At 36.3% G+C, this 26,460-nt stretch overlaps 1 protein-coding gene across 3 annotated transcripts in view; it reads right to left on the bottom strand.

The window, feature by feature from the left end:
• Positions 1 to 2,062: 2,062 nt before the first annotated feature.
• LOC126263247 (serine/threonine-protein kinase 3) overlaps positions 2,063 to 26,460 on the bottom strand; it is a 378,603-nt gene continuing 354,205 nt past the window's right edge. For 2 of the 3 annotated variants that reach the window (XM_049960350.1, XM_049960335.1), the window contains 2 exons: positions 21,998 to 22,336; positions 2,063 to 7,224 (listed from right to left, as the gene is read on the bottom strand). In XM_049960350.1, the coding sequence (XP_049816307.1) occupies positions 7,066 to 7,224; positions 21,998 to 22,336 (498 nt within the window). In that variant the 3' untranslated portion in view covers positions 2,063 to 7,065. The remainder of the gene's footprint in view (positions 7,225 to 21,997; positions 22,337 to 26,460) is intronic. The other variant, XM_049960343.1, reaches the window with a different exon arrangement.

Below are 26,460 nucleotides of genomic sequence, written 5' to 3'. Positions count from 1 at the left end.
TTGAAACAGTCCAGTGACAGTCTCCTCATTTTAATTCACTTTAAACCTGATGGGATGCTTGAACACAGATTTTCTCGATAATATATGCTTTATAAAAGCCAAAACAGGCCACAAATTGTTTCAGAGAGAGAGAGAGAGAGAGAGAGAGAGAGATTACATGAACTCGGCTTAAACACTAAGTCTCACTATTTTTCCTGCTGTCATTACAGCATATTTAATTTGTTACAGGGTTATATCTCTGTTTATTTTTTGATTACACATTTAGGACGATGCATAAATATGCTGACACTTTATTATTAACTTACATGAAATTCTGCCATAAGCCATCTAGTCAAAGTTTTTTCAAGGATTTGTTTATTTTCAAATTTTAAATAAAGTTCTTCATTTCAATGACTCAGGGAGTAATGGGATATCTTTATTTATCTTTTCTGGGCAGTTCTGATTATGTGCACATTACCCCCCCCCCTTTTCTAATAATAATAATTAAAAAATAAATAAATAAATATCCATTAAATTCGGGTGAACACTGCTCCCAGAAGCCATTAATTTATTTCCAGATGAGTAGTCAACTCTTCCTGTTCATTCTCACAATGTACTAATACATCCAGATTTCTCCTGCCCCCCCCCCCCCCCCCAGATCCACAAACCATCAATTTAAGGCACCCAACAGTTTGCTCTCCCATTAAGTCAGCCTTTCTCATGTCACGCACATACAGGTTGTTTCATAAAGGACTGTACAACTATGAAACTTCATAAAAATTAATTCATAGTACCTACAGAGGTGATTGTAGTGTCAATTTGTAGGGAAATATATCAAGTCTTGTCTCGCATATTTCACCAAGTGCTGAATGGCACTGTAAGGAGCCCTAGCGGCAGTTGCGTTAAAGATGGCTGCCTTCACTGGACACAAGTGTGCTAGCCGTTTGTTTTGGTTTGAAGAATCAAAATCGGCGACAACAGTTCAGTGTAATTTTTACACCAAGTATGCTAAAGATCCTCCTAGCAGGCCTACAATTTATGAGTGGCATAAATGTTTTGTAGAAACAGGGTCTCACTAACCACTTTACAGGTCAATGGATTGGCCATGACACGCCAATTGCATGGCCCCAACGTTCCCTAGACCTGACATCACTCTCTCTATCTCTCTCTCTCTCTCTCTCTCTTTTAATGGGGATTCATCATGGCTACAGTGTTTGTACCTCCTGTGCTAGCTTTTATATCTTAACCTAGACCAAGAATTTACGCCACCACTGAGCAAGTTACATCTGCAGTGCTACTGTGAGTTTGGGAAGAAATTGACTTCTGATGGGATGTGTGCATGATAACCAATGGAAGCCAAATATAACTTCTTTAGTTTAAGGTAAATGTCACTAAACCCAGCTCCTTATCTTCTTTCAATAAATTTATATGAATTTTTGAACTTTTAAAGTTCTTTTTGAAACACCCAGTATTTAGGATCCTTCTCACTTGTCTAGGTTCAAACATGCTTAACACCAAGAAGTTAAAATTCTAAATGAACTACATTTTTAGGCAGAATTTTGAGTGTTGACAATGAACTGCCTTGGAAAGAGAAATGAGAAGGGGGAGAAAGGACAAATCTTCAGGAATATTTTACCGGTGTGATGTCAAATCTGATAAAAGCAGCACTGAACTCGTTACCAGAAAATGCTTTAATGTATAGCATTATACTCTGTTTTCCACTTCTAAATGGTGTGTTTCAAAAATATGTTTTTCAGAAATACTGATATTTTTAGATTTGCATATGTTTCATTAGATTCTGCCGGTCATCATTAACAAATAATTTTATAGCATGTGATGTTTTATGCTACTATTTCACGAGCTGTAGTGTAATAATGAACTGTGTTTTCAGGAATAGCTGTATACTCCTACACTGATGCCACTGGAACCCATGAGACTGTGCATCACCTGTCTCCTGAAGAAGTACACAGCGTATTTCAGAGGAATCAACAGTGGTTCTTCCCCTCAATATTCCCTAATTTTAATTTCTTCCGTCCATTTCCATTTTTCAGATTTTTCTGAATTGTGAATCAAATAACCAAAAAACATTTGAAATAATATATTTTTAAAAAAATTCTTATTTACAAGTAATTGTGTCACATAGTCACTCCCACAGAGGAGAAAGAATACCTGTGTCAAATTTAATGAACAATTTGTGCTTTAAGTTGCACTCCCACAACAGGCTTGATGCAAAATTAAGAGCCCATTTGTGATGTATTTACAATTGAGAAGTAATCATCAACTGAATGACATTTTTATACATGACAGTACTTGTTAATTACATACAATTTTTCTTACAACTATAATACAAATACCTGTTACTTCTCAACTGATCAATTGACAACAAAAATCCTGATAACTTTTCATGATAAATGTTTTGTTGAGCTTTCTATTATACTAGAATGGCACACATTAAGATAACAGATGGTCGTGCTGTCAGACACAACAAAGCCACTGTATCTACAATTGTCAGAAAATATTTTATTTCCTTGAAATAATTGGTATGCAGCTTTGGGGCAATTAAAAAGTAATGGGCCCGTTTGCTTCCAAAAATGTTAACAGCATGATACATTTCTTTATTAAAATAAATATATTGCACCACAGTTTTTAAGACGAGTCCTACTCTCTTTTGGAAAAAGATGAAACCACTTTACTTCCACAAAGTAATAAAATGTATTGTTTACGGAACCTAATGCTTATGAAACACACTTGTTTAAAAACAATTAACAAATCTGACATACTTTAGAACAGTCCACAGAGTTATTCTACAAATATTCACACTCCCAATATTACACTGTACATTATTCATGATGTTTGTATGAACTTACATGATTTTCTGACATAAATGAGCAGGAACACATTGTTTAGTTGATATCATCATGCAGTAGTATCACAAATTCATGCCAAAGTGTAATTTGTACACACTAGTGTATTAAGACTGTGGCTTCAATGCATTTCCCAGAATTTGTTCACATATGGTACACAGAAATTGAGATTCTGATACCACACTATACAACGTCTTGTACATTTCATTTCAATAAGTCACAAATAATGATAATTTATGTAACCAGATTTTTCCAATTTTTGCTGCTAACGAAAATAACCTGATACTGAAATGGACCTAATATAAAGTAATATAACTAGAGAATATGAGGTTATATATTCTTTTACTTACAATATTTTAATAGATCATAACATGAAAACAACTTTTTAAATAAATACAGCCCTGGAAATTTTGTTTTAAGACTAACTTCTACTGCTGTTAATAACGATATTACTCTGGAGATTCTGGTACACTGGAATATTTTGCCAGGTAAAAGTGGTTTGTAATCAGTTCAAATAATTTGTTACAAAGAATTAAAATGGATACACGCACAAAGTGGATTTTTCCAAATGTACTACACACACACACACACAATGAAATTAAAGCACATCTGAGGGCATACTCTATGATGATTGTTGTACATCTAAGGCTGCTCTCAGGTTCAGTGTTAACACTTACAATCCTGAGGAAATTTTTTAGGGACATTGTAGTTCAAATCAAATCACCTGCAGATCACAACAAGTGAAGTACAAGAAAAAAAATGAAAAATCTTATGAAGCCTCACTTCGAAGTGTCAAGTCCAATTGGAAAGTATTTTATGCAGACCACACAATGTTATACTTGCATATTCTGAGGTAAATCATACTTCAGTACACTTCTCAGTGATGATGTATTTGGCAACAGCGTAGCAGTATTTCTAAATCCATCAAGGCTAGGTGAATCATTTCCTCCCATATTCTTTGGTGAATCGGCCACCATCCATCTACTAACATCAGATTAATATGCTCTTAGAAGACACATCAGTAACTGCACTGCTGAACTGATCCCTACAAATTTCATATTTGACAAAAAATTTGTGCCAAGATGATGAAATTCATTAACAAATTAAAATTTATGCACCATTTAAATGTCAGAAACTATTTTTGGCTGTCACTTCTACAGTACTCATTTCACTTAACTTTCATATATCTAACATGTAGTACAGAGCTTATGCAGTCAATATTTAAAACTATTATTGAGTGTTACAGTTAATGCAGTGAAGGTGCCAGAAAACTGAAGATACCTCTACCCCCTCTCCCAAGTCTCATTAACTATGTCACTCAATTTTTCCCACTCTCTCAAATTATAAATCACCACCACCACCACTACCACTACAGTTGTCCTGCCATTGGGAGTAAGCAATAAGCTTGCATCTGCACGCTAATATATCTAGCAACACTGTCAAACACGATGGCAAACAGTGAACTGGGAAAGAGTAAAGTGAAAAGCTAACTAAAAGCGTAACAATATGAAATGTATAGCTGGTAAGCATGTAAAAGCAAAATAATATCATAGGCTGACATTCAAAAATAATGTGTCATCGAGGTGATGAGATAAGGATCTCTGCACAAATGTCTCGTATTACCTGCCCATCAGAATAAACTGCTTACTGTGCTTAATTTTTACAAAAAACTGTTCTATTTATATATTGGTGAAAGCAGTTCTTATTTTCACTGTTGGCAACACATTCACCTATGTATTTCTCCCAGCACTTACCCACAAAAATTCAAATGTGCAGTCTGAGATAGCTTATGTGGAAATACAACATAATCTATAAATATGTGAGAATCAAGTGACAGGAGGCTACAGGAATTAAAGCTGACAAAAGTTTCCAGCCTCAGCATTACTCAATACATGAGCAGCTACTTGCAAACTAGTCACGAAAGTTTAAATCACTTCAGCTAGTTTGTTTCACATAAGGGTGAAGGGTGAAGTATCAATCACTGTCTTCAACTTTAATAGACCATTCCCTTGTGGCCCAAAAATGCAGTATCTAAAAGACAAAAAATATTAAAAATGTTACCCAAACTTCAACAATTTCTTGAGGCCTTACAATACAACCAAGAGTAACTTTACATCACTTGTTAAGAAGTAAAGTCACTGTGAAAAGAACAACTACTTTACAATATAGACTATTATCATTTCAAGTCCATAAAATAATCCATACAGAAATAATTGTAAAATATAGTGACTAAGATACTAACTCTCAAATGCTTGTTATGATCTATAGGCAAGTCATGTGCTCTCTCTCTCTCTCTCTCTCTCTCTCTCTCTCTCTCTCTCTCTCTCTCTCTCTCTCTCTCACCTCACACACAACTTTTTCATGCTGTCTTGTGCTATACATTATAAAAAGTGGGATAAGAAATATGGCAATCTATAGACACTTGTCGAAAATATTGGTTTCTCTTTTCTATTGTGTGATTTTAAAAGAGCTATTATTCCATTCTCTACAGGGCAAGCAACCTATTGCCACATTACTATAAAGGTTAACCAGTCTTCAAATACTATTTACATAACTCAGGTCCTGAGACAGTTCACCCAATACCCATAAAACTTTTTTTAATTATTTGAATGATGTGACATCCAGATTTGTGGCAACAGGTATTTGTCTGCACAGCATCCAAAAGTTCCATATTGATGTTACCTATATAATTTCTTTCAACATATGTGAAATAAATTCATTCATTCAATAATGAAATGATTAAGTTTCTGCCAAATGACACATTAAACATCATGCTGTTTCTGATTAGGTAAGAAAAGTAGCAATGACAGCTAATATGCTAATCATGCAGTTCATCATTTCATAATTAAAGTCTTTCACGTTTACATTACAGGTTAACAGGAGGATGCTGTGTCTTCCTATTAAACAATCCCCACTGCATAGAAACAATGGGGTATGTACTGGTATGGCATTTTATGAAACCATTATTGCTGAGTTTTCACACCACTATCACAATACCTAACCACTACATCAACCATATTATTACTTATGGTTACTGAGCACCACAATAAATTTAACTTTTTACATGATAAATTTAAAGAATAAAATTTGGAGTAGCACTGTAATTGTGAGGCAAGTCCAGGTACAAGATTAAGTGACTGATATCTAATTTTTCGGACTTAAATATTTTGCTATGGACTCTGTCTGATGAAACTACAGGGGTATTTGCAGAACACATCAGAACCATGTTAATCCATATAAAAAAATAGGACACTAAGTCAATTGTGAACAGGCACAAAAACCTGCAAAACAGGCACGTATTAAAATGCAGTTCTCGTATTTTACACTAATCTCTATACATGCCGAAGAAATATTTTAAAAGGCAGGTTACAACATTTCTCAGTTTTAACCCATAACAAAGTTTTCTCTCAAACTACAACTTCGCAACATTTCACAAAGTAAATGACCCCACTTCCAGATGAAAGACTGAATGTTCTCCCTACACAGAAGTACAGGTTTAGAATCTCAACAGATAACTCTCAAAGTCTACAATAAGTTGTTCATTTACAGTTTGAACACTTTAATCAACAAGACGTTCCACATGCACAACAAACACTGTCAAGAAATGTGCTCTACAAAAGAGTCAAGTACAGGAAAAATACTGATAATTCTCCCCTATACTGAAATAATTATTAAAAATGAAGTGCATCAATGAAAAACTGCCTTTTGTTTTAGATCATCATTTTCGTCCAAGGATTTACCAAATATTCAAAATATGACAAAATGAAAAATAAAAATCTTACTGCTATGCTGTAGTCATTGCTCCTGATATTACTATCATTGCTACTACAGCAGTAGTAATTTTAGTGTTTTAACAGTTCAACAGGAAGATGAAGGGATGAAAGTGGAGGAGAGGGTGTTACTGAAATAGTATCACATCTGTTATGCATTAGGAACTGAGGTTGCACCTGAAGGATTTTTTTTTTTTTTCAATATTTTTTATTCAGTGTGGCCTATCGTTAATGGGGTCAAACTGCCAGATGATATAACACAGAATGTAATATACCCATAATGATGCACTTATCTCTTACAGTAACTCCACATTCTGTCCTAGTAACATCTTAATTTCTCTCACTTTCAGATGTGTCAAGTTAGTCTCAATGTGAGTAAAAAGCCTTTCTTCCCCATTTCACTCAAGTGAACGATATCACCTGAAACACTGCTTTGTGTACACAAACCACTCTTAGAAATTTTGCTGCCTTTTTCTTTTTTGGTCCATAGCATCTAAGATAGGCTGTCGTTTACTTTGATATCTCCTGCGAAGTTCATCAATTTCCCTTTCCATTTCAGAATCCAAATTCGCCATTCTGGTCTGCAGGTCCTCATAGCTTAGGAACTTAAGCTGTAACATCAAACAATCCAGACTGTAGTTGCGAATTTTAGTAATACATATGCACACACACTGATTTAAAAACTATTTATAGATAATACCTAAAAGTATATAAACAGTAATAAGATACTTACTGAAAGGAAAAAGCTGACTTTTCAAGGCACCAGTTGTCTGTTGTAAACTCTTAAAACGTAAGTGTGCAGGTGCGAACACAGAGGCATATCTACAGCTCAAGCCAAAATAAAGCATTTAAAAACAGAAAATTCAACACTCATGCAGAGAATTTGAAACATGCAGAAGACTTCTTCAGAAGGGATGGCAAAATTGAACATACAATATGGACTACTACTAATTTAAAATACCAAAAAATAAGTTCAAGGCAGCGTAATATAGTGTTTCAATTAGGTTGCATGAGCTGATGGAAACAAGTAATTTTAGTTTCAGCAGATAAGCAAACAAGCACAGGCATGGTAAGTTCAGACTGCAATTGGAATGTATCACACCAATAGATGGAGAAAGCCGAGTGACCTGAATTAGAGAATCTACTGAAAGTGCAGGAAGAGCAAAAGAATAGATGTTTTGGTAACAACAGTTGAGATATTCGGTACCTAATGCCAGACACTGCTGTGAACAACAAGGTTGTTTAACACTGGTAATAGCCAAAGTAAAGATTATATTTCAGTCTCCTTAATATCCCATAACTTCTTCAATTTCTTACAAATGCCCATATGTAACCACAAAGAGCACAAATTAACGACAGTGATTGGGAAATCAATGTTCGAACATTGCAGTTTGAGTCATGAAGTAAGCAACTACATTAAAAATACATTTTTTACCACTCAACAAAACTTTTAATTGCACACTGAAATAATACATTTTATGCAGAAGTAATATCAAAGTGTTAATCAAACCAAGAATGAACTACTGAATAGTTTGCTATGTCCCTGTGTGCAAAAATAACCTAAACACACACATCTTAGTGCCTAGAACATATAATTTGCCTTTTGTGGAACAAATGAAATTGTTTCCCTATAATAATCATGTTTCCACACTTTATTCTTGCTCTTCTGACACAGCAAGAGATTTATTTCTGATAATTCCACTCATCAAAGTCTCTAGTCTCAAATAAAACTTGTTTCAGATATACATCATGGACAGCACAGAAACTGCACATTTTTTAAAGTCACATACTTCTGAACTGCGTAAAATATGCTTTAAATAACCCTTATAGACTGTTGACAATTGTAAACTGGAAAGCTAATATGGCCATAATAGCACATAAATTAATGAAACTAAGTGTTTGCATATGAGATCAAAAGATTTCTTTAATCTACTGTCTTTACTTCCTAAACTGCCTATAAATTTTAGGTGAAAAATGTTTGACATTAAAATATAAAATTAAAATATAAAGTGTTCTTTTCAAGTCAAGTGGTAAGAATGTTCACATTTCTATGTAGCTAATTAGAAAAATATTTTTAAATAAAACAAGATTACTGGTGTGATACCAGGACAGTTACGGAAGATACATAGACTGGCAACCTAGAGGAGACACTTAAAAATCTGGTAGCATGGTAATAAATATTAGCTTGATTTATAGTAACAGGAATTTTACCTGAGAAGTGTAGGAAATCAGAATTTGCACTGACAAAAAAGAGAAATCTACTACACTTGAACATTTTTGAAACAAAGATGCAGGGTACACCTTTCCAATTTGTTCATCTTTCATTAATCAGAAATTGTTAACATGAAATATACATACTTGGAACTGAGCTATAATTTTCCAGTGATTTGATACTTGATACATAAATTACTGGAATTACCGATATTGCATCAGCTAGTAAAAAAAAAAAAAAAAAAAAAAAAAAAAATGCTCTATTCAATGGGAGCAAAAATCCCTGCACACAACTGAAGCTTTAATACACTGGATGTAACTACTGCATTTTATTCAAAGCTCAGTGAATGTTACATTTGCTTTCAGAAGTAAAGACAAACACAACTACTTAAATGGAAAGATTGCTCTCCACCAATCTCCCTAAATGTGAAATGGGTTAGCTAATTTTAATTCTGTTATGTAGTACCTCATATTGAAGTAATATGCCACTGAAGTAAAAATAATTATTACCATTTATAAGCTGCTAATAATGACTTGAAACTAATGAAAATGACCTGCCTGTTCAGCCATCAACTGAAGTCTAACAATTTTTCTACGGGGTGATCAATCTTTAATGCACCCGCCTTGTGGGGATTTTATCTTCCACTGGCAGCATTGGGGTCAGGAGTGTATTTCCCCTCCATTGCAAGACCTTTGAGTGTGTAGAGAACAGAAACCTTGTACAAGCTGCATATGCTTGTTAGGTGACACAATACAGTGTACTGAGTGAAAGTGTTTCAAGTGAAATGAGAACATACAACTGTTCCACTCTCCACAAAATATTGATGTACAGTTCATGATGTTCAATCTCCTAATCAGAGTTGATTCATAGATTGGTGATTGGTAAATAAATTTCATGAATCAGGAAGTGTTCTTGACAGAAAACACAGACAACCACATACAGCATTCTATCAAGAAACTATGGGTAGGACACACTCTGGAAGGGTCTACTGCAAAATCAGTTCCATAAAACGGGAACTTCCTATGGTTCTGTTCAAATGGCTATAAAGTTACCAAAGTTACAGCTGTATAAAATAACTGCAGTGCAAGAGCTTAAACAAAATGATCCTGCACAAGGACTGCAGTTTTGTGAATGGATTTTGAATATGGTGCACGACACAGAAATTGATCATAATCTTAAGCTTGTTTTTGGGCAAATCATGGTTCCATCTCAGTGGTACATTAATTCACAAAATAACCATTGCTGGAGTTCTGAAAAGGTGAATGTAGTAATCGAGGAGTGCCTGCAAGATCAAAAAACAACAGTGCGATGTGCTATTAGCAGTGAGAGAATGATAGGCACTATTTTTTTCCAGGAAATAATTAATAGTGAGAGGTATGGAAAACAATTTGCAGCCTTTTTTGATCTTTTAACAGAGGCAGAATGTAATTTTGCAACTTTTCAGCAGGACTCTGTGACAGCACATATAGCCAACTTCTCATTACAGGAAATTCAAGATGCATGTCAAGATAGAGTTATCGCTGCCAACATAACAACATATAGCTCATTTTTTCCCCCAATTTAAACCCCTTTTTATCTTGGTGGCAGGGGACGGCACTAAAAGAAGAAGTGTACAATCAAATCCACACACATTAGATGAACTTGAAACTAACATTTATCAAGAAATTACTGCCATATCTCAGAAGGAACTTTAGAGTGTAATGAGCAATTTCATAAACAGTTACCAGAAATACTTGATCAACAAAGGGAGGTAGTTCCAGCATCTCCTTCCTTTACATACATGAGTAATTACTTTTCTTTTTAACTGTTTATCTTGTACATGTTAGGAACACTTACACAACAAACCATACTATACTGCAGACCTCCTGTCACCCATACCATGGACAAAGCAGACAGCCTCACCGGCCGCCCGCTCATTCCAAAACCGGTTACATTAACAACTGATCACCCTGTATCAAACTCAGTTTCTCAGAAAGAGTCACAAAATAATTTGCAAACTCAAAAATTAAATTTAAAAAAATAGGTACTCTCTTTACTTCATCTGAAAATAGCTTACAAAGACTCTTACCTTTCTTATACTTCCCCCTGCCAAACTATGCTATCAACATTTTAAACAACCCTGCCCCCCACCCCATTAGGGAGGTTACAAGAGCAAAGGATGTGCTGTATGCCATCCCTACCCCAGTAGTCCCCCCCCTCCCACCAATTTGTGTCAGCTAGTTGTATGCTGCTAGCTTAGCACTAGTCTGTGAAATCGCTTGCCCAGCTGTGTGCCACCTGCCTCCTCTACCTGCACTTTTAGCTAGCCCACAAAAGCCTTTTCACTCTCCTATGCGCTTCTGCACTTCGGTGAGTCATCCTTGAGTAATTCCTAAACAATTACTAAGTTTATCATGTATGCTTTTATTTACTGTTATTTGCCTTTTAACATTCCTAGCGTCATGTTAGAAACCTACACTTCTGCTTTACCTATACCTGTACACATGGGAATCCAAAGAAACTTATTAAGGGGCAGGAGAAACAGGGAGAGGGAGGAAGGGGGAGGTGTAAGTGCCCACTCTTGCAGACCCTGATTAACAAAACTAAATAAATACATAAAATGTAAAACTAAACAATTACTATCTTCTGAAGAACAAAACTTTCAAAATACATAGCACAGGAATAATAAAGAGTTAAGAATTTACAATATTTCCCTTGAGATGAACACTACTTCTTCTACCACTGATTATACTGTTATAATGAACTGAGAGCAACAATAAAATAATGATGGTAACTAACTCATAAGTAAGTAAAATGCATCAACAAATACAAGCATTCTATTTTTGGAATTATGATTCCTACACATTACCCCAACTAAATTTTCCATTTTCACGAGAGCAAGGGGCGGGGAGGGGGGCGGGAAAGGGGGGATGATGATTGAGAGGAGTCAACAAAACTTATAAGGAAGGGGGGGGGGGGGTGGAGAACACTAGTTTGGGTGACTGTACCTCAAAAACAGGGCTGGAGCTGAAAGTAATACTGTTGTCAAAATAGTCTAGTTGAATGAAACCTGAGAGGAGAAATTGGTACATTTTTGTGTGGAACATGATCTATTTGTTTCCAATGTTTCCTCTTAGGTCTCCCTTGTAGACAATTATACACATGGACGTAACTTTCCAACAACAAAGAAAGTGTTTTCAGAAACCAGACTGATTTCCTTTTGATTAAACATTACCTGAAGAAATATGGGACATCTGTGAAAATACATTATGGTGCCGATGTTAATAGTAAATACAATCTACTGGTATTGAATTTCAAAATGCATCACTTTCAAAAAACTACAAGGAGTCCCCAATCACCCACACACGCATAATTATTAAAACACTAGTGTACCTACAAGAAATAACTGAAGAGGAAAGAAAAGATGGAAATAACAAACTACTGGACCAACAAAAGCAATGTCCACTTCGAAACCAAACACAGATAGTATGACTTAGACCCAGAATATTTATTGGAAGCAGCAGGGGCAGCAGCAGGAGCAGCAGCAGGAGCAGCAGCAGCAGGGTTCAGGTTGGGTCTCTGGGCAAGCTAGCCCATTTCAGGAATGTTACTATCCAAAAATAATTGCCTCACAGTTGCTGCTTTAACAGTTGCTGCTTTATGACAGGGTGCCATGCTGACACAAACAATCATTGTCTCACTGTTATTCTACTGTAGGCAATACACAAAGCTGTAAAATCTGTCTGTCTATCCTTCTGCGCTTAGCATTTCTTTATGTGTGATATTGGAACCACACCCTAACCAAGAAAACATCCCCAACGATACTTCCCTGTTGGTCCTACACATGATGACCAGTAATGTTGTCCAGGCATTTGCCAAACACAAACCCTTCTGTCAGATTGTCACAGGTATAATGTGAGTCATACCTCCAAATCACTCGGTCCCTGTAAACCATTGTCTAGTGGTGGCACTCTTTATGCCACCAGAAGTAGTGTCACTTAGCACTGACTACAGATATACATGGCTTATGAGGAGCTGTTCAACCACTGTATCCCATTATTTTTAACTCTCTATACACATTCAATGTGCTAACTAAGTCACTATGCTAGCTGTACTGCTGGCAGCACTTTGGAACTAACACAAGATGCCTCCCGTTGATTTCAGGAGATTTTTTTTACAACCCCTGCAATGCTTCACACTCCCTGTCCATCAGGACATGAGGTCAATCTGGTCTTGGTTTAGCTGTGGTTGCTCCTTCGCATTTTCACACCACAACCACATCAACAGGTGATGTGAGCAGCTTTGGAAAGGCTGAAATGTGTCTGATGGGTTTTTGCTCAAGTGATACGCAATGACTAGTCTGTGCCAAAGACATTGAGCTCTCATGATCAACTCATTCAGCTGTTACTGTTTCTCTATTGGCAAGACAATACTCCCTACCTCTCATGATATATACTAGTCAATTCTGCATTACACTGGAGTATCCAGATACTTATTATCACATAGTATATTAATGAAGAAAGGAAATACAAAACAGAAGACTACATTCAGTATACATTATTATTACCAGGAAAGTGCAGAGCAGTCCAAAAAATGCACATGTCAGATAAATGTAAAGAAAATCGCATCTTTCAACATGCATAAGAAGCTGAAAGAGCTTAGTGGTCTTTGGCAGAAACAATATGGCCAAATATGATAAATGACATTGTCAGCACAACAGATCAGCTCAAAAGATGGAAGAGTACAATGAAAGCCACAGTTCCAGATAGTATTTATGCTGATGTTTTTAAATTAATGATAGTCTTATTTTATCATCTTCAACATCTTGACATCATTATTCAATTACACACCAAGACATCAGGAGTAATGCCCTCTGATGGTTCCAACCAATTTTCATACCACTACCAAAGAAATTTAACTCATGTGATAAAATAATCTTGAGTGATCAGCCTTGTCGCTACTTTTCAGTGAGTTCTGTACCAATCACTTCACCTGAAGATGATAGGATGAAACTCACTGAAATGTTGCAGCAATACAGTGACGCCACTCTGCTGATCACACGAGAAGATTTTATCATTGGAATACACTGAGAAAAGTTGCAATCACTGAAGTTTAATTTATCTCAGTATGATGAAAAATCATACACACATGAATATGTAAGAAGTATGAATCTCTCACGCATCAGAGTCAATTCAATTTTCAAAAAAAAAGATTGACACATCTGAGGCACTTTTTTCATTAAATATATTGTTACAACACCGCAAAAGTATGAATGTGGATGTCAAAGCCATCTTTTTTGATTACAAAAAGGTAACAGAAGCTATAACTGATGAAGGAACTTCAATGATGTCCATAATCATGAAATGTGTTCATCGTCATGAAATGTGTTCATCATCATGAAATGTGTTCATCATCATGAAATGTGTTCATCATCATGAAATGTGATCATCATGAAATGTGTTCATCATCATGAAATGTGTTCATCATCATGAAATGTGTTCATCATCAAGGCGGTATCCTATCTTCTCTTTTGTTAAACATTTATTCTGAAGCAATTTTTAAGAAAGCACTCATGGAAGATTGTGCAGAGATCACAATCCATGGGAAAATGTCAGTAATACAAGATTTGTAGATGACTCTGTCATTGCAGATGAGCTACTTGCACTTCAATGCATAATAAATTGCCTAGTTCAGCACAGTGAAAAGTTGACCTAGCTGGTAACCTTTCCAAAATCAGTATCAGACAATGCTCTAAAGAGCGAAATCCAAAAACATCTGTCAATAAATGCTAACACAGTTGAACGGGTGTCCTTCACATACTAATGTATCATTCTGGACAAGCAATGTAACTCCAAGTGAGAGATAAAATCCACAACTGAACACACTAGAAAAATTCTTGATTATGTCAAACCTCACTTTACAACTGAGAACCAGTAAGGTTCATTACTATATGTCACCTGTTCTCCTTTATGGGTGTGGAAGTTGAATCTTGGACTCATGTATTGAGCAACAAACTAAGACCTTTGAAAAGTTTTTGTGCTGTGTCTTTTCTACATACCCTGGTATGCGAAATATCAAATACTGAGGTCATTCGTCACACAAGAAAGCAATATAAGTGAAGGAGACAACTTGAGACACACAAGGTGTCAGAAATAATTATTACAATATATATTTGAAGGAAAGATGCAAGAGGGAGACGTAATAGTAGTAGTACAAGAAGAACTGTATGAGTGAAATGTATTCCAAAAAATCATTTGAATGAAATCAAGAATATTAAGCTAGCAGAAACAGTTGTCCTTACAGCCAATTTTCACTGTAACTCTGGCAGTGAATGGACTCCATTGCCTAAATAGCTTGGAATTTATACATGAAGAGTCATGCACTAGTCAGACATCATTCTTGTTTGCAACATCATTCTTGTAAACAGCTTTGTGACAAAGCAACTGTTGAGGTTGCAAAAGTTACTTTCAAAATATTTTAAAAGAAAAGACAAGTATTCTTGTTTTAATTAACTATTTTATGCTTACACAACAAAAACTATCACAATTTCACTAAAAAGTCAATGAAGGGCTTCCAGCCTACTTGCCACAAGATAGCCCAGAATGGTGTTGAAAAACTGTAACAATTTGGCTGCACTAATAAAGAATGTATATAGCCTGCTGAATGTGGAATCTGCAGGGAACACTACCTCATCAGTGGTTGTACCAAGCCTGGAACATCATTATCAAGATTCCATAACAGTACATGAGGAATCCACATTATGGAAAGAAAGCCATCATTAGCAAAATTGGATAAAAAGCAGTAACTCTCTCAGTAATAGTGTATAAAACGAATTGTAGATCAGTTATTGGTTAACCTGCTAATGAAATAAGTGGAAACAAACCAAAGCACGGAATGCAATTTTAAAAAAAAAAGAGAAGGAGAGAGGGGGGGGGGAGGGAGGAGAGAGAGAGAGAGAGAGAGAGAGAGAGAGAGAGAGAGAGAGAGAGACAGACACTGTGTATCGTGTAAATGTAGCACAAAGTTCACCATTCACATACAATTCTATCAACACAACTATGTATGTATCGTTAACACCATGAACAAATATAGTGACACTTTACTGTAAGGTGTAAACTTTAAAATTAAAAATGTCTTGAGAAACATAATTACAAGTATATGTGTTCTCAAACAAATGCATTAGCTGTCATGGGAGCAGCACACAATATTAATAATACCAAAGGTACAATAAAAAAAACTACCAGTGATCACTCAATAGTCAAAACATTTTCAAACATCAAGTTTTCAGTTGGGAGCATGAAGAAACTAGGTAAGAAAAGATATTTATGAAGAGAATCTTTACACAGACCATGTCATGTTTACAACATGACATTGCAAACATCTAATGGATCTGATTAAAATTGGAAACATTAATTACTGAATCATAAATATTACTGAAATGCTCTCCACAACACCATGAAGAAAAATTCTAACAACGGAGATGAAGTGGAAATTATAAAAATAATGCTGGTAGCAGCATATGTAAGGTCAAATAATAGCTTTAAGATTACTTGTATACCATTGGAGAGATGCAAAAAAGAAGTGCTATATACAATATAAAGCATTACTGTTCAAGTCCTCTTCTGAAATTCAATGAAAATATTGCAAATATTTTATTTCAGAAGATGAGCTATACACCGCTGCACAGTGTCTTCATGATTAGTCACTACTAAAATTCACAGTCCCACCCTAGCATGCAAATTTAGCTATTTACACATAGTAAATAAGAAGGTACAATAAGTTAACATCTGTTTGCAGAAAGAGAGAGAGAGAGAGATGGGGGGAGGAAGGGGGAGGGGGGGAGAGACAACATACCTAAAGATTATTGGTGCATTATATTACAAAAAAAATTCAATGAAGAACTGTACATACAGGACAACTAACTACCATAAAACCAACCATTAATGGAGAGGAATCCAGATTGACAAATGCAACAAAACAATATATATATATATATATATATATATATATATATATATATATATATATATATATATATATCTGTGTGTGTGTGTGTGTGTGTGTGTGATCAAACCACTTACAGTTTGCCTAACCAGGTACAAAAAAATTGGGATGTACTGGCCACAGACTGTCACCCATTACTAACACAGTTTTACAAAGTGTTAAATTTCTAAGTAATGGTTACATTCCATGTCCCTTATGGCGCAAAAATATTCAGTACATACCCGACTTGGTGGGGGAAAACGCTCAGTAACTGCAATTCTATGAGCCATTTGATATGAATGAGCCAATTTTTTGCTAAGTGTAGGACACTGAAATGGACACAAGTTTTAAAATATTAGAATATCTTTACGGTGCATAACTGGCACTTACACAAAGCACAGCACAATATTCTACAAACTTTATTACCTGCAAGGAGAATGAGTTATTCAAGGAGACTATGAAAATGGAATACTTTGTGCTATTTGATCATGTGTCAGATTTCACAGAAGAATTTACAACGTATGGGCACAAATATGGTTTAAGAAAGTCACAAATTATGGAGTTATAAACAAAAGACTGAAAATCCTTTTCTAAACCAGTAATTCAGATACTTTTAAAATTTCAAACACAGTTCCACAACTCGGAGGAAATTTCAATACAGTGCTCACAGTTGCTACTGTTCTGTTACAACTATTGCGGAACAGTGAGACTGTTTGGGAAGAGAAAATGGTGTAAGGACACACTGTCTTGGGGTGGAAATAGTTGAATCTAGAATGCCAATCAACAAACTTAACAGTGGAAAAAACACAGTGGAATGCAAACTAAATAAAACTAATTTGTATTGATGCCTCCCTCTCCTGTATTTACAGGGCCTAGAATAAAATTTACCATGAATTTGCACCTTCTCAATTTATCTAGAAACAAAGTGCAAATTAGCAAGTGCATATGCAAACAAGCAACAGCATTAACTATGTGCAAATTCAGAAGCAGTACATGCATGTCCCTTTGCCAAACTGCAGTTTTAAGATGCACTCTGGTTAAAAGCAAGCAGCTATATGCTTAAGCAAGATGTCATGCCACACTAGACAAGACATGCGATCAAGCAGCACTGGTGTGAAGCATTAGGTGAAGAACTGAACAGAAAAAATTACCTTTGTGCTCTGCAGGATCGGTCATTTGGTCTGAAATTGGTCAGTTCTATCAACAAAAACATATTTAAACAAACCGTAACAAAAATTATAAAAAAAGTCAATTTGAAGAATATCTGCAGTACAATTTCAGCATACCTCAAGACATTTCATCTAATTCATTTTAACATTTAGTTAGCAATGACACACACATTCACAATGGATTTTGACACATTAATAGAGAAATATGAAATATCGTAAGAAAGCTATTTTTACGAAAGCTTTCTTGAGATTACCAAAGAAAAAAAAGCTTAAATCAGAGAACATTGTTTTTGATTCTACAAATCAAGTTGTTTATATAAATTATTGAAAAATATATTTCTTCCATGTCACAACTTTTTTTGGAGGTATGAGAATTTTAATATAGTAATAGCAATTTTAACAATAAATCTTTGTATATAATTCAGCATTTTTCTGTCACTTTTATGCTTCCAAAAAATCACTGTATTGTATCTCTTGCAGCACAGAAGTGAAATGACTATGAAGGTAGGAGTTGGTGGGGCTAGTTCCTCCCCTACACCCACAGAATAACTGAAACAAATATTGATCTATCAAATATTGATCTATCCTTTCTCATAGTCACATTTATATTAAATATAAATATCTGACAGTAGCAGCACGTGTCACTTCAGTAATGCCAATATCAGCTGACCTGCAACTATAGTAATTTCTTTCTTATTCGCAAGTTCAACTTCACTATACACAACTGTGACTGACACCTAAATTGCAGTTCTTTCTTTGCAACAATACTGTACTACCTCTCCGGTTTTCTCAGCAAGTTTAATTAGTGGTGTTTCCAGATGTTCAGTAGAGCTGTTTTCTTTCATTTTACACACAATGTTTCAACGAACAATCCAATCATCTTTATCAGTACTGCGAGTTGCCCTTTTACATGTACTGACTGCCTGGGTTCTCAATCTCCTGGTAATGAGTACACACAACAGCACAACTTGCAGCATAAGAAGAAGACCACTGGGTCCGTTGTCCAAATATTGTGCATAAAATGCAAAACAGCAAATCGGTTGAATGTCTTAAAGTACACCATTGAACAACACCATAGCTTCTGCATATAAGATTACAGTATGTGGTACATAGTAATGTTGCTGGCATACCACAACTATCTGTTCCGGTTCACAACATCAATATGCATTCAAGCACTGTCACAAATAAATTCACTAGATGAAATGTTAGCCACCCATTCAAAGATCACACTGGTCACTTTGGAGCATTGTAGATAGTGTAGAACTGGTACTAGCAATTACCGTATTTACTCGAATCTAAGCCGCACTTTTTTTCCGGTTTTTGTAATCCAAAAAACCGCCTGCGGCTTAGAATCGAGTGCAAAGCAAGGGGAAGTACTGAAAAATGTTGGTAGGTGCCGCAACAACTAACTTCTGCCGTCGAATATATGTAGCGCTACACAGGTATGCTTTGTAGGCACAGAGATAAATACTGGCACCAAAACCTCTGCGTCAGTAAATAAATAAATAAAAAAAAAAAAAAAAAGGTGGAAGACGAGCTTTTTTTTTTCTCCGCCCCCAGTTTCAACCACTGCATTTTCATACATTATCCAACGAAGTAAATACAAATTCCGTATTGTTCATCTTCGAAAGTAGCAGAATTTCAATGTACTACGAAAATCCGACTGGCAAGACTGTTGCTAATAGGAACCTGATGAAATGTGAATCATATGCAGTATTCTCTTCACCATAAGAATAATACGAATATAAACATTTTGCCATGCATTCTTTCGTGTTTGCTGCTATCTCATTTAAATCCTGTCTGCCTAATAAACTACGAAACTAGAGTGAGACAACAGCAAACGCGGAAGAATATACGTATCGTGTCATGTTTATATTCGTATTATTCTTATGCCTAATAGTGATACAGTCAGAAATGAAGCATGGCAACTGACTAGATTTTTAAATCTAAAATGACTAATTTCTGTGCAGAATTTGATGTACTAAAGAAGTGGCCGCAAAGATTTTCAAACGGAGAAAAATTTTTGCCTAACTCTCGTTCAGAACATGTTCTATCATACGCAGTCTATTATTTGGTTCTTGTTGATCATTATCAAGGAAAGCAGCAGTGTAAGTAACAACAAGTAGCAGTCACTTGCCATTGTTTCGCTAATGAGACAATTCCTCTCTTTTTTTTTTTAATTGTAAGCGGCGGTAGCGTGCACAAAAGCAAGCCATGCCGCAGGCGGCGACAGGCCGTAAACACGCACTATCAGAATGCAACAAACAATGCATGACGCAGTACAGTAATGCATTTTCAGCTTAGAGTGACGTAAACACCTATAACAAAGAAAACGGCACTTATCAGATCAAAGCAAAATAAGCAATTGATTCAAACCAGACGAAGCACGTGAAAAAGGAAGGGTACCCGTATAAATACGGACGGAGCGCCTGACGCATAGCAATGGCTACTTGGTAAAGCTTAACTGCTAAGCTTACGACTCGAACCAAACTATTGTAGCTGTATCGTCTTTCATTCGACCTAAATTGTGTCTCATATTACAATGGACCAACTTTGTTTCGATTTGAAGGTGCGGCCTAAAACTTTTCTCTCCCCTTGAATTTCGAGTCTCAAATTTCAGGTGCGGCTTAGATTCGGGAAGTTTTTTTCCTTGATTTAGAGTCTCATTTTTCAGGTGCGGCTTAGATTCGAGTGCGGCTTAGATTCGAGTAAATACGGTATGTGAACCACCACTGCTGACATCAATTATGGCAGTGAAGCATTGTGTATGTGCCTGTCAGTTATACGTATCAGTGCAGTAAAATGGACTGACGTGGAGACCTAACAGAATGGCAGAAAGCAGTTATTCTGCATTGTCAGTGACAATTAATTTTAAACCCAACAGGAATTGCTACTATTTATTTTAACCAATTTCCAGAGAAATCTGCAGAAACAAATGCATGCAATGAGCGTTTGGAGTTGGGACCTTGCTAAAGGCTAATTGTTCACATTTGCATATAAAACTGGATGATTTCAGCAGGTGAAACATTACTGAAATTGGACAGCAGCTGACTAGAAGCATGTAGTGTAGACCAATCAGTCACAATTTTGTCTCTTTACAGAATGGCAAGGCACTGAGTGCACAGTTGGGCCAAGGAGGCTACGCATGAAGTATGTAGCACAGGCCGGAAGCGGTTTCTGGGATATTTTGGAAGAATTTTTTGTACCATGACCTCAACCAACTCATTTAGGTTATCATTACTACCGATCATGATGTTTATTTCAACAAAGCTGATGACTGTAAGTTGCCCTTTCTTCTACATCTTCACGATGATTATGCTGTGGATACTCCTGTCTTTCCAGAGGACTACAGCCCTAGTCACAGGGCTGCAAGCACACATTCCTGGTTTGACAAACACACAGGCACCTCATCACACCTCGACTGGACTGCTGAATTATATGATCTTAATCCCATAGAAAATGCCTGGGACTATTTTGAACAGCAAGTGAAATGTAGCAATCAACATCCCTAAAATTTGGTAATTACAGGATGATGAGTGGCTTCAGTTGGATGTGTCATACCTGAAGAAGCTTCTGAATGCTCTTCCTCACCAAACTGTGGCTATTATCAATGCCAGAGATGGTTTACCACAGTCTTAGGGGGACTAATTTTCTGGTCTGGTCTGATTGTCTTCCATCACCTTATACTTTCCTTTTGAAATATGTTTTCTGAGGTTTATCTTGCTCTCCATAAGCACAATGAATTAGTAATGAACATAAATTAATATAAATATGGCTGTTTAAGAACAGCATATAAGAATTCTGTTGGACCACTGGGCTATATTTTAAAAATATTATTCTGCAGTTTTACCTGCATGCATAATGTATAAATAACAAAAGTGACTTATTTTCAGTGCCACATACACTCTTATGCTTCACAGAATTTCACTTCTTATAATGCTGAATTTTGTTCAGATATCCAGAAACGGTAAGCTGATTAAATGTTCGTGCTGTTATCATTATAATCATCTTGCCAGCAGTCAAGAAGCTTTTAGTACTTACAAACTCAAAGTCTCCATCTTGGAAAGCCCTCTGGAACTTTGCTTGGTTTTCATGATGATGTCGTGGCACCTGGAATGGATTTGGAGGTGGCACAGGTGTGTGATGCAGAATTCCAGTTGCACCTGCCCCAGAGATTTGGTTTAACTGGCGCTGTAGGTGACTCTGGAAACGCTGCCTCTCCTCGGCGGAAAGCTGTGGTTGCGCTGGGGGCTGAGGCTGTGTCTGCGGGTGTGGGCTGTTGTTGTTCAAAACGGAGCTGCCACTCACCACAGGCAGGGCCGCAGGCACTCCGTCCCCAGTGTTCAATGTCTGGGTTGAAGCAACTGCTTGAGTACCACCCTTAACCATAAAATTCAAATTTTTAAAACAATAACTTAAACAGATAAAGGTCATAAAATATTTGGGTTCTTATAGGCCATGAAGTCCAAGCATTGTTGAGTTTAAACTGCTCTCTTATGTTAAATACCTCTCAATAATGTTCTCCAAGAAACATAATCTGAACCAAGTTTGAAGACAAAAATAGCTTTTTCTATGATGTGAAATCATAAAAGTGTGTTTCTCATGTATCAATAGGGTGAAAGATAGGAACAAAAGAAAGTGTGTATCAGCATGCCCAGAGATAACATACGTTTTTTTCTAAGTTGTAGTAATAATTATATTGATCATGATAACGAACATTTCACACATGAAGAGAAAAGAAGGCTTTGAAATGTGGAGCTACATAGGAATGCTTAAAATTGTATGGCATATCATGTAACTAATGAAGATGTACTGAATCAAATTGGAAAGATAATACATTTAGGGGACAACTTGACTAAGTAAGTAAGTAAGGACCACTTGGTAAGACACATCCTGAGGCATAAAGTTGTTGTCAATTTGGTAATGGAGGCAACAGAAGGGATGGCATATCGTGGAGGGAGAGCAGGCTCGATTCCAATAAGCGAGTTCCAATCAATGTACACTACAATAGTTACAAGTGATGAATAAGCTTGTACAGGATATATTTGAACATAAATGGCAACAGAAACTTCATTAGAGGAAATGGAATTGAAAGACTCACTCACTCACTCATGGAGGGAGGGGACGGAGGGAGGGGAGGGTGTGTGAGAGAGACAGAGTCTGTCAATACCGATTCTTCTATTGATGTTTCTGATAATACTTATGTTCGGTTATAGATGCTTATTTGGTTTTGCGGAAGAACTTGATACGTTAATACGCTTTTCAGTTATAACAGTTTCTTGGTCTTTTTTTAAGCCAACAAGAATGTTTTCTATGATTAAAAGTGCACGAATATGATAATCCCATAAAGTTAGTCATCCTATGCACTGTATGTCAAATATAAGCAAAAGCAAATAAAATTATAAATTTTGAAAGAAAAATAAGTCTCACAGCACACATCACAGTTTGTATGTATAACTTTGTAACCAGTTGGTAAACCCATAGTTTTGTGTATATATATAACTGCATTAAGAGTTGCATGCTGTAACAGGCAAGTGGAAAGCAGTTCATAGTTGGCACTTAACACAATGAGCCTTATATAGTAGTTCTTAGAATTGGTCATCCACAGCCATGCTGCAGAGTACATGTTTTACAATTTTTACAGCTGGAAGCAGACTATATAAATTTAGATTGAAATTGCAGGTGTACGTACACATCACTGTAATAGTGCATTTGTTTTGTTACAAAATCAATATGGACCAAAGTTAAAGTGTTATATAGTGGAGCAATGAGAAGATACTATTACTGTGACAGCCTATAGTGAAAAAGTATAAAATTTCAAGTTATTGTGGAAATATGAATGTGATGTGTGTTAAGAAGTAAATAAATGGAGTGACATACGCAACATAACTAACCATGTCAAATCTTCAAAACACAGAACCTGAGACATACTTCCTAGACACTACAATTTCAATGAGCATTCTTTCACTGAACCGTAAATCTGACAAGGAGCCAGAAGGAGATGAGTACTAAAAATGTATTTACCGTACCATCTTTCTTGTCCAAACTTTTTAGTGACCCTACACTATGAATTAGTTACAACAGTGCACTTAAAGTAAAAGACAATTTTCATCATTTTGAACACACTAAACTTTTTACATGTTTAGGTAGGTTGGTGGTTCAAAAGACAGGAAGTGGTGAAGAAAAAGGGGATGTTGAGAGACACTCAACAGAAACACAGGATCGAAAACTAAGCCACAATGTTCAATTTCCTTTTGTGTGCCTACACAGTGGATGGTAGCTCTCACTGATACCACACTGTTTGATAACATTTAAATAACGTTTCTTATGTAAGACATCAGAAGGGACAACCGCTTCTGACAAATATGTCCAAATAAGCTGATTTACACTTTCCATACAGAGACCTCTTGTTGTCCACAATAACTAAGTATATTGAAGTAATGTTACAAACCATACAATAACTTCTTTAATTTAATGAAAGAATTTAAAAGATAAATCCTGAGGCATTAAACATACACTCTGCTTTAGTAGCTCATCCAGATGGAGGGATAAGTAGTAAGGGTATAATTAAAGTTGGGCACAAAATTACAATTTCGAACCACAGTCTGTGCCACAAAGACATCTCACATATCATTATAAATGAAGTAAACTACATTTCTTTATGATATTGCATTCTTATTTTCATGATGTGTGCTCACACAAAGCTGTAACAGAATACTGATAAAAAACCAGCAGGTGCTAATGATGATGATGATGATTATTTGGGACTGCAACCTGTCCACAATTTACTTCCCAACACAATGTTTCAACTACACTGAAGATGCTCATTTTCAGGTCAGCTGTCAGCAATTTACATCGGCTTAGCACGCTGCATATACACCAATACAACAGAATAAAAACAATGACTATTTGTAGCATCGTTGAAGGAAAGTTGCAAACTTCAGCTGTCCGAAGGGGTGCACATGACATGGTCTTGAGAGAAGTACGCTGTTGTCTTTACAGAGATCAGAGACTGAAAACAGTAGATTTTCATGCGTTATATAGTTAAGGTGTGTCAACACTGCGCATCAGACCCACATGTGCCACACCAGGCTGTGACACATCAGGATACCAAACCCATTGTTTTGCATTGCAGTGGTCACACTGGTAGCCAGGCCACAACAGCTCTGAAAGAGCCGGGCCACACTGGTGACATCAGAATGTTCCATATTTCCATTATAAAATGACATTCAGCACAAGCTGGAGGAAAACATATCAGCTTTTGCGGTACACATATCAGATGTCTCTCGTATTCTTTAATCAGAATTCTCTCTCTCTCTCTCTCTCTCTCTCTCTCTCTCTCTCTCTCTCAAGGAAGAAGTTCTGTATCATTTCCCAATCAGCGAGGAAAAATTACAAGTATTGTAATGATACAAGGAGAGATACTTGTTCATCCATTCACATAGATCTGCAACTACTGGAAAGTAAGAAGGCACATCTCTTACACTTTCTTATTAGTCTTCAATGTAAGGTAGTGAAATTCTAATGGGAACACCATAGATACAGTTACAGAGAATAACTTGAAAAACTTCACAAGATCAGGTCAAGTGATCCAGGAATAAGTTCACCAAAATGTAGTTCCACTTGGCATCAGTTTCACCACAATTTCTTAAAAACCATTTTAGTTCCAAGAGCTATGCACATATGTTTCTCCAATTTCCTCACACAGACTGATACGTTGAAAATTCTCAAAACAGTGCCAATGGGCTCTCACTGACTATATGTAGCCCTTGGAACTGAAGCAGCTCCATGTCAGTTGCACTGATATAATATTTTGCTGCAGTGGTTATCAGTTTCAGGCTGACACACCCATTCTCAAACCACACACCCTGTTATTAACTCTACCTACTCACACAATATGCTGCCAAAGGACACGGTTGGTTGCTTGGTTTAAAAGAGGGAGGAAGGGACCAAACTCCTATGTCATTGGTCGCTTGTTCTGATTAAAATAATTCCAGAAGGGTGGGAGTAAAACAATCCAGACATACATAACACAGCTGGAAGAAAGGAAAAAACCACAAGAATGACTGAAGGGCAACAAATAGTAAAATGGACAAAATTGGACAAGAAAACCACACAGAGACACAAGACACAAGTAGAAGAGATTAAAACAAGAATGCAGATTACCATGGCTGGCTGACCACGAGAATAAAATGACGAAACCGGCCACTCTGCAACACATTAAAACCTCCACCCTAAAAGCACTAGGTTGGACACAGAGAGACAAAGTACATGTGCTAAAACTTAGATCAAATGATAAAATCCATTCTCATGAATAAAATGTAAAACTAAATCAGCCAATGAGGCTTTGTCAGATAAAATTAACAGCAATGAGTCCAGTCGCAGGGCAGTCAGAGTGCAACAGTGCACCAGAATATGTGCCACTGTCAACCGGGTGCTGCACCAACACCGAGTTGGGTCTTCACGGGACAAGAAATAACCATGGGTCACCCAAGTGTGGCCAA

This window comes from Schistocerca nitens, chromosome 1 (genome assembly GCF_023898315.1).
Source record: "Schistocerca nitens isolate TAMUIC-IGC-003100 chromosome 1, iqSchNite1.1, whole genome shotgun sequence".
Lineage (NCBI taxonomy): Eukaryota > Metazoa > Arthropoda > Insecta > Orthoptera > Acrididae > Schistocerca > Schistocerca nitens.
The sequence above is the reverse complement of the archived record's forward strand: the minus strand, read 5'-3'. Positions and strand labels throughout refer to the sequence as shown.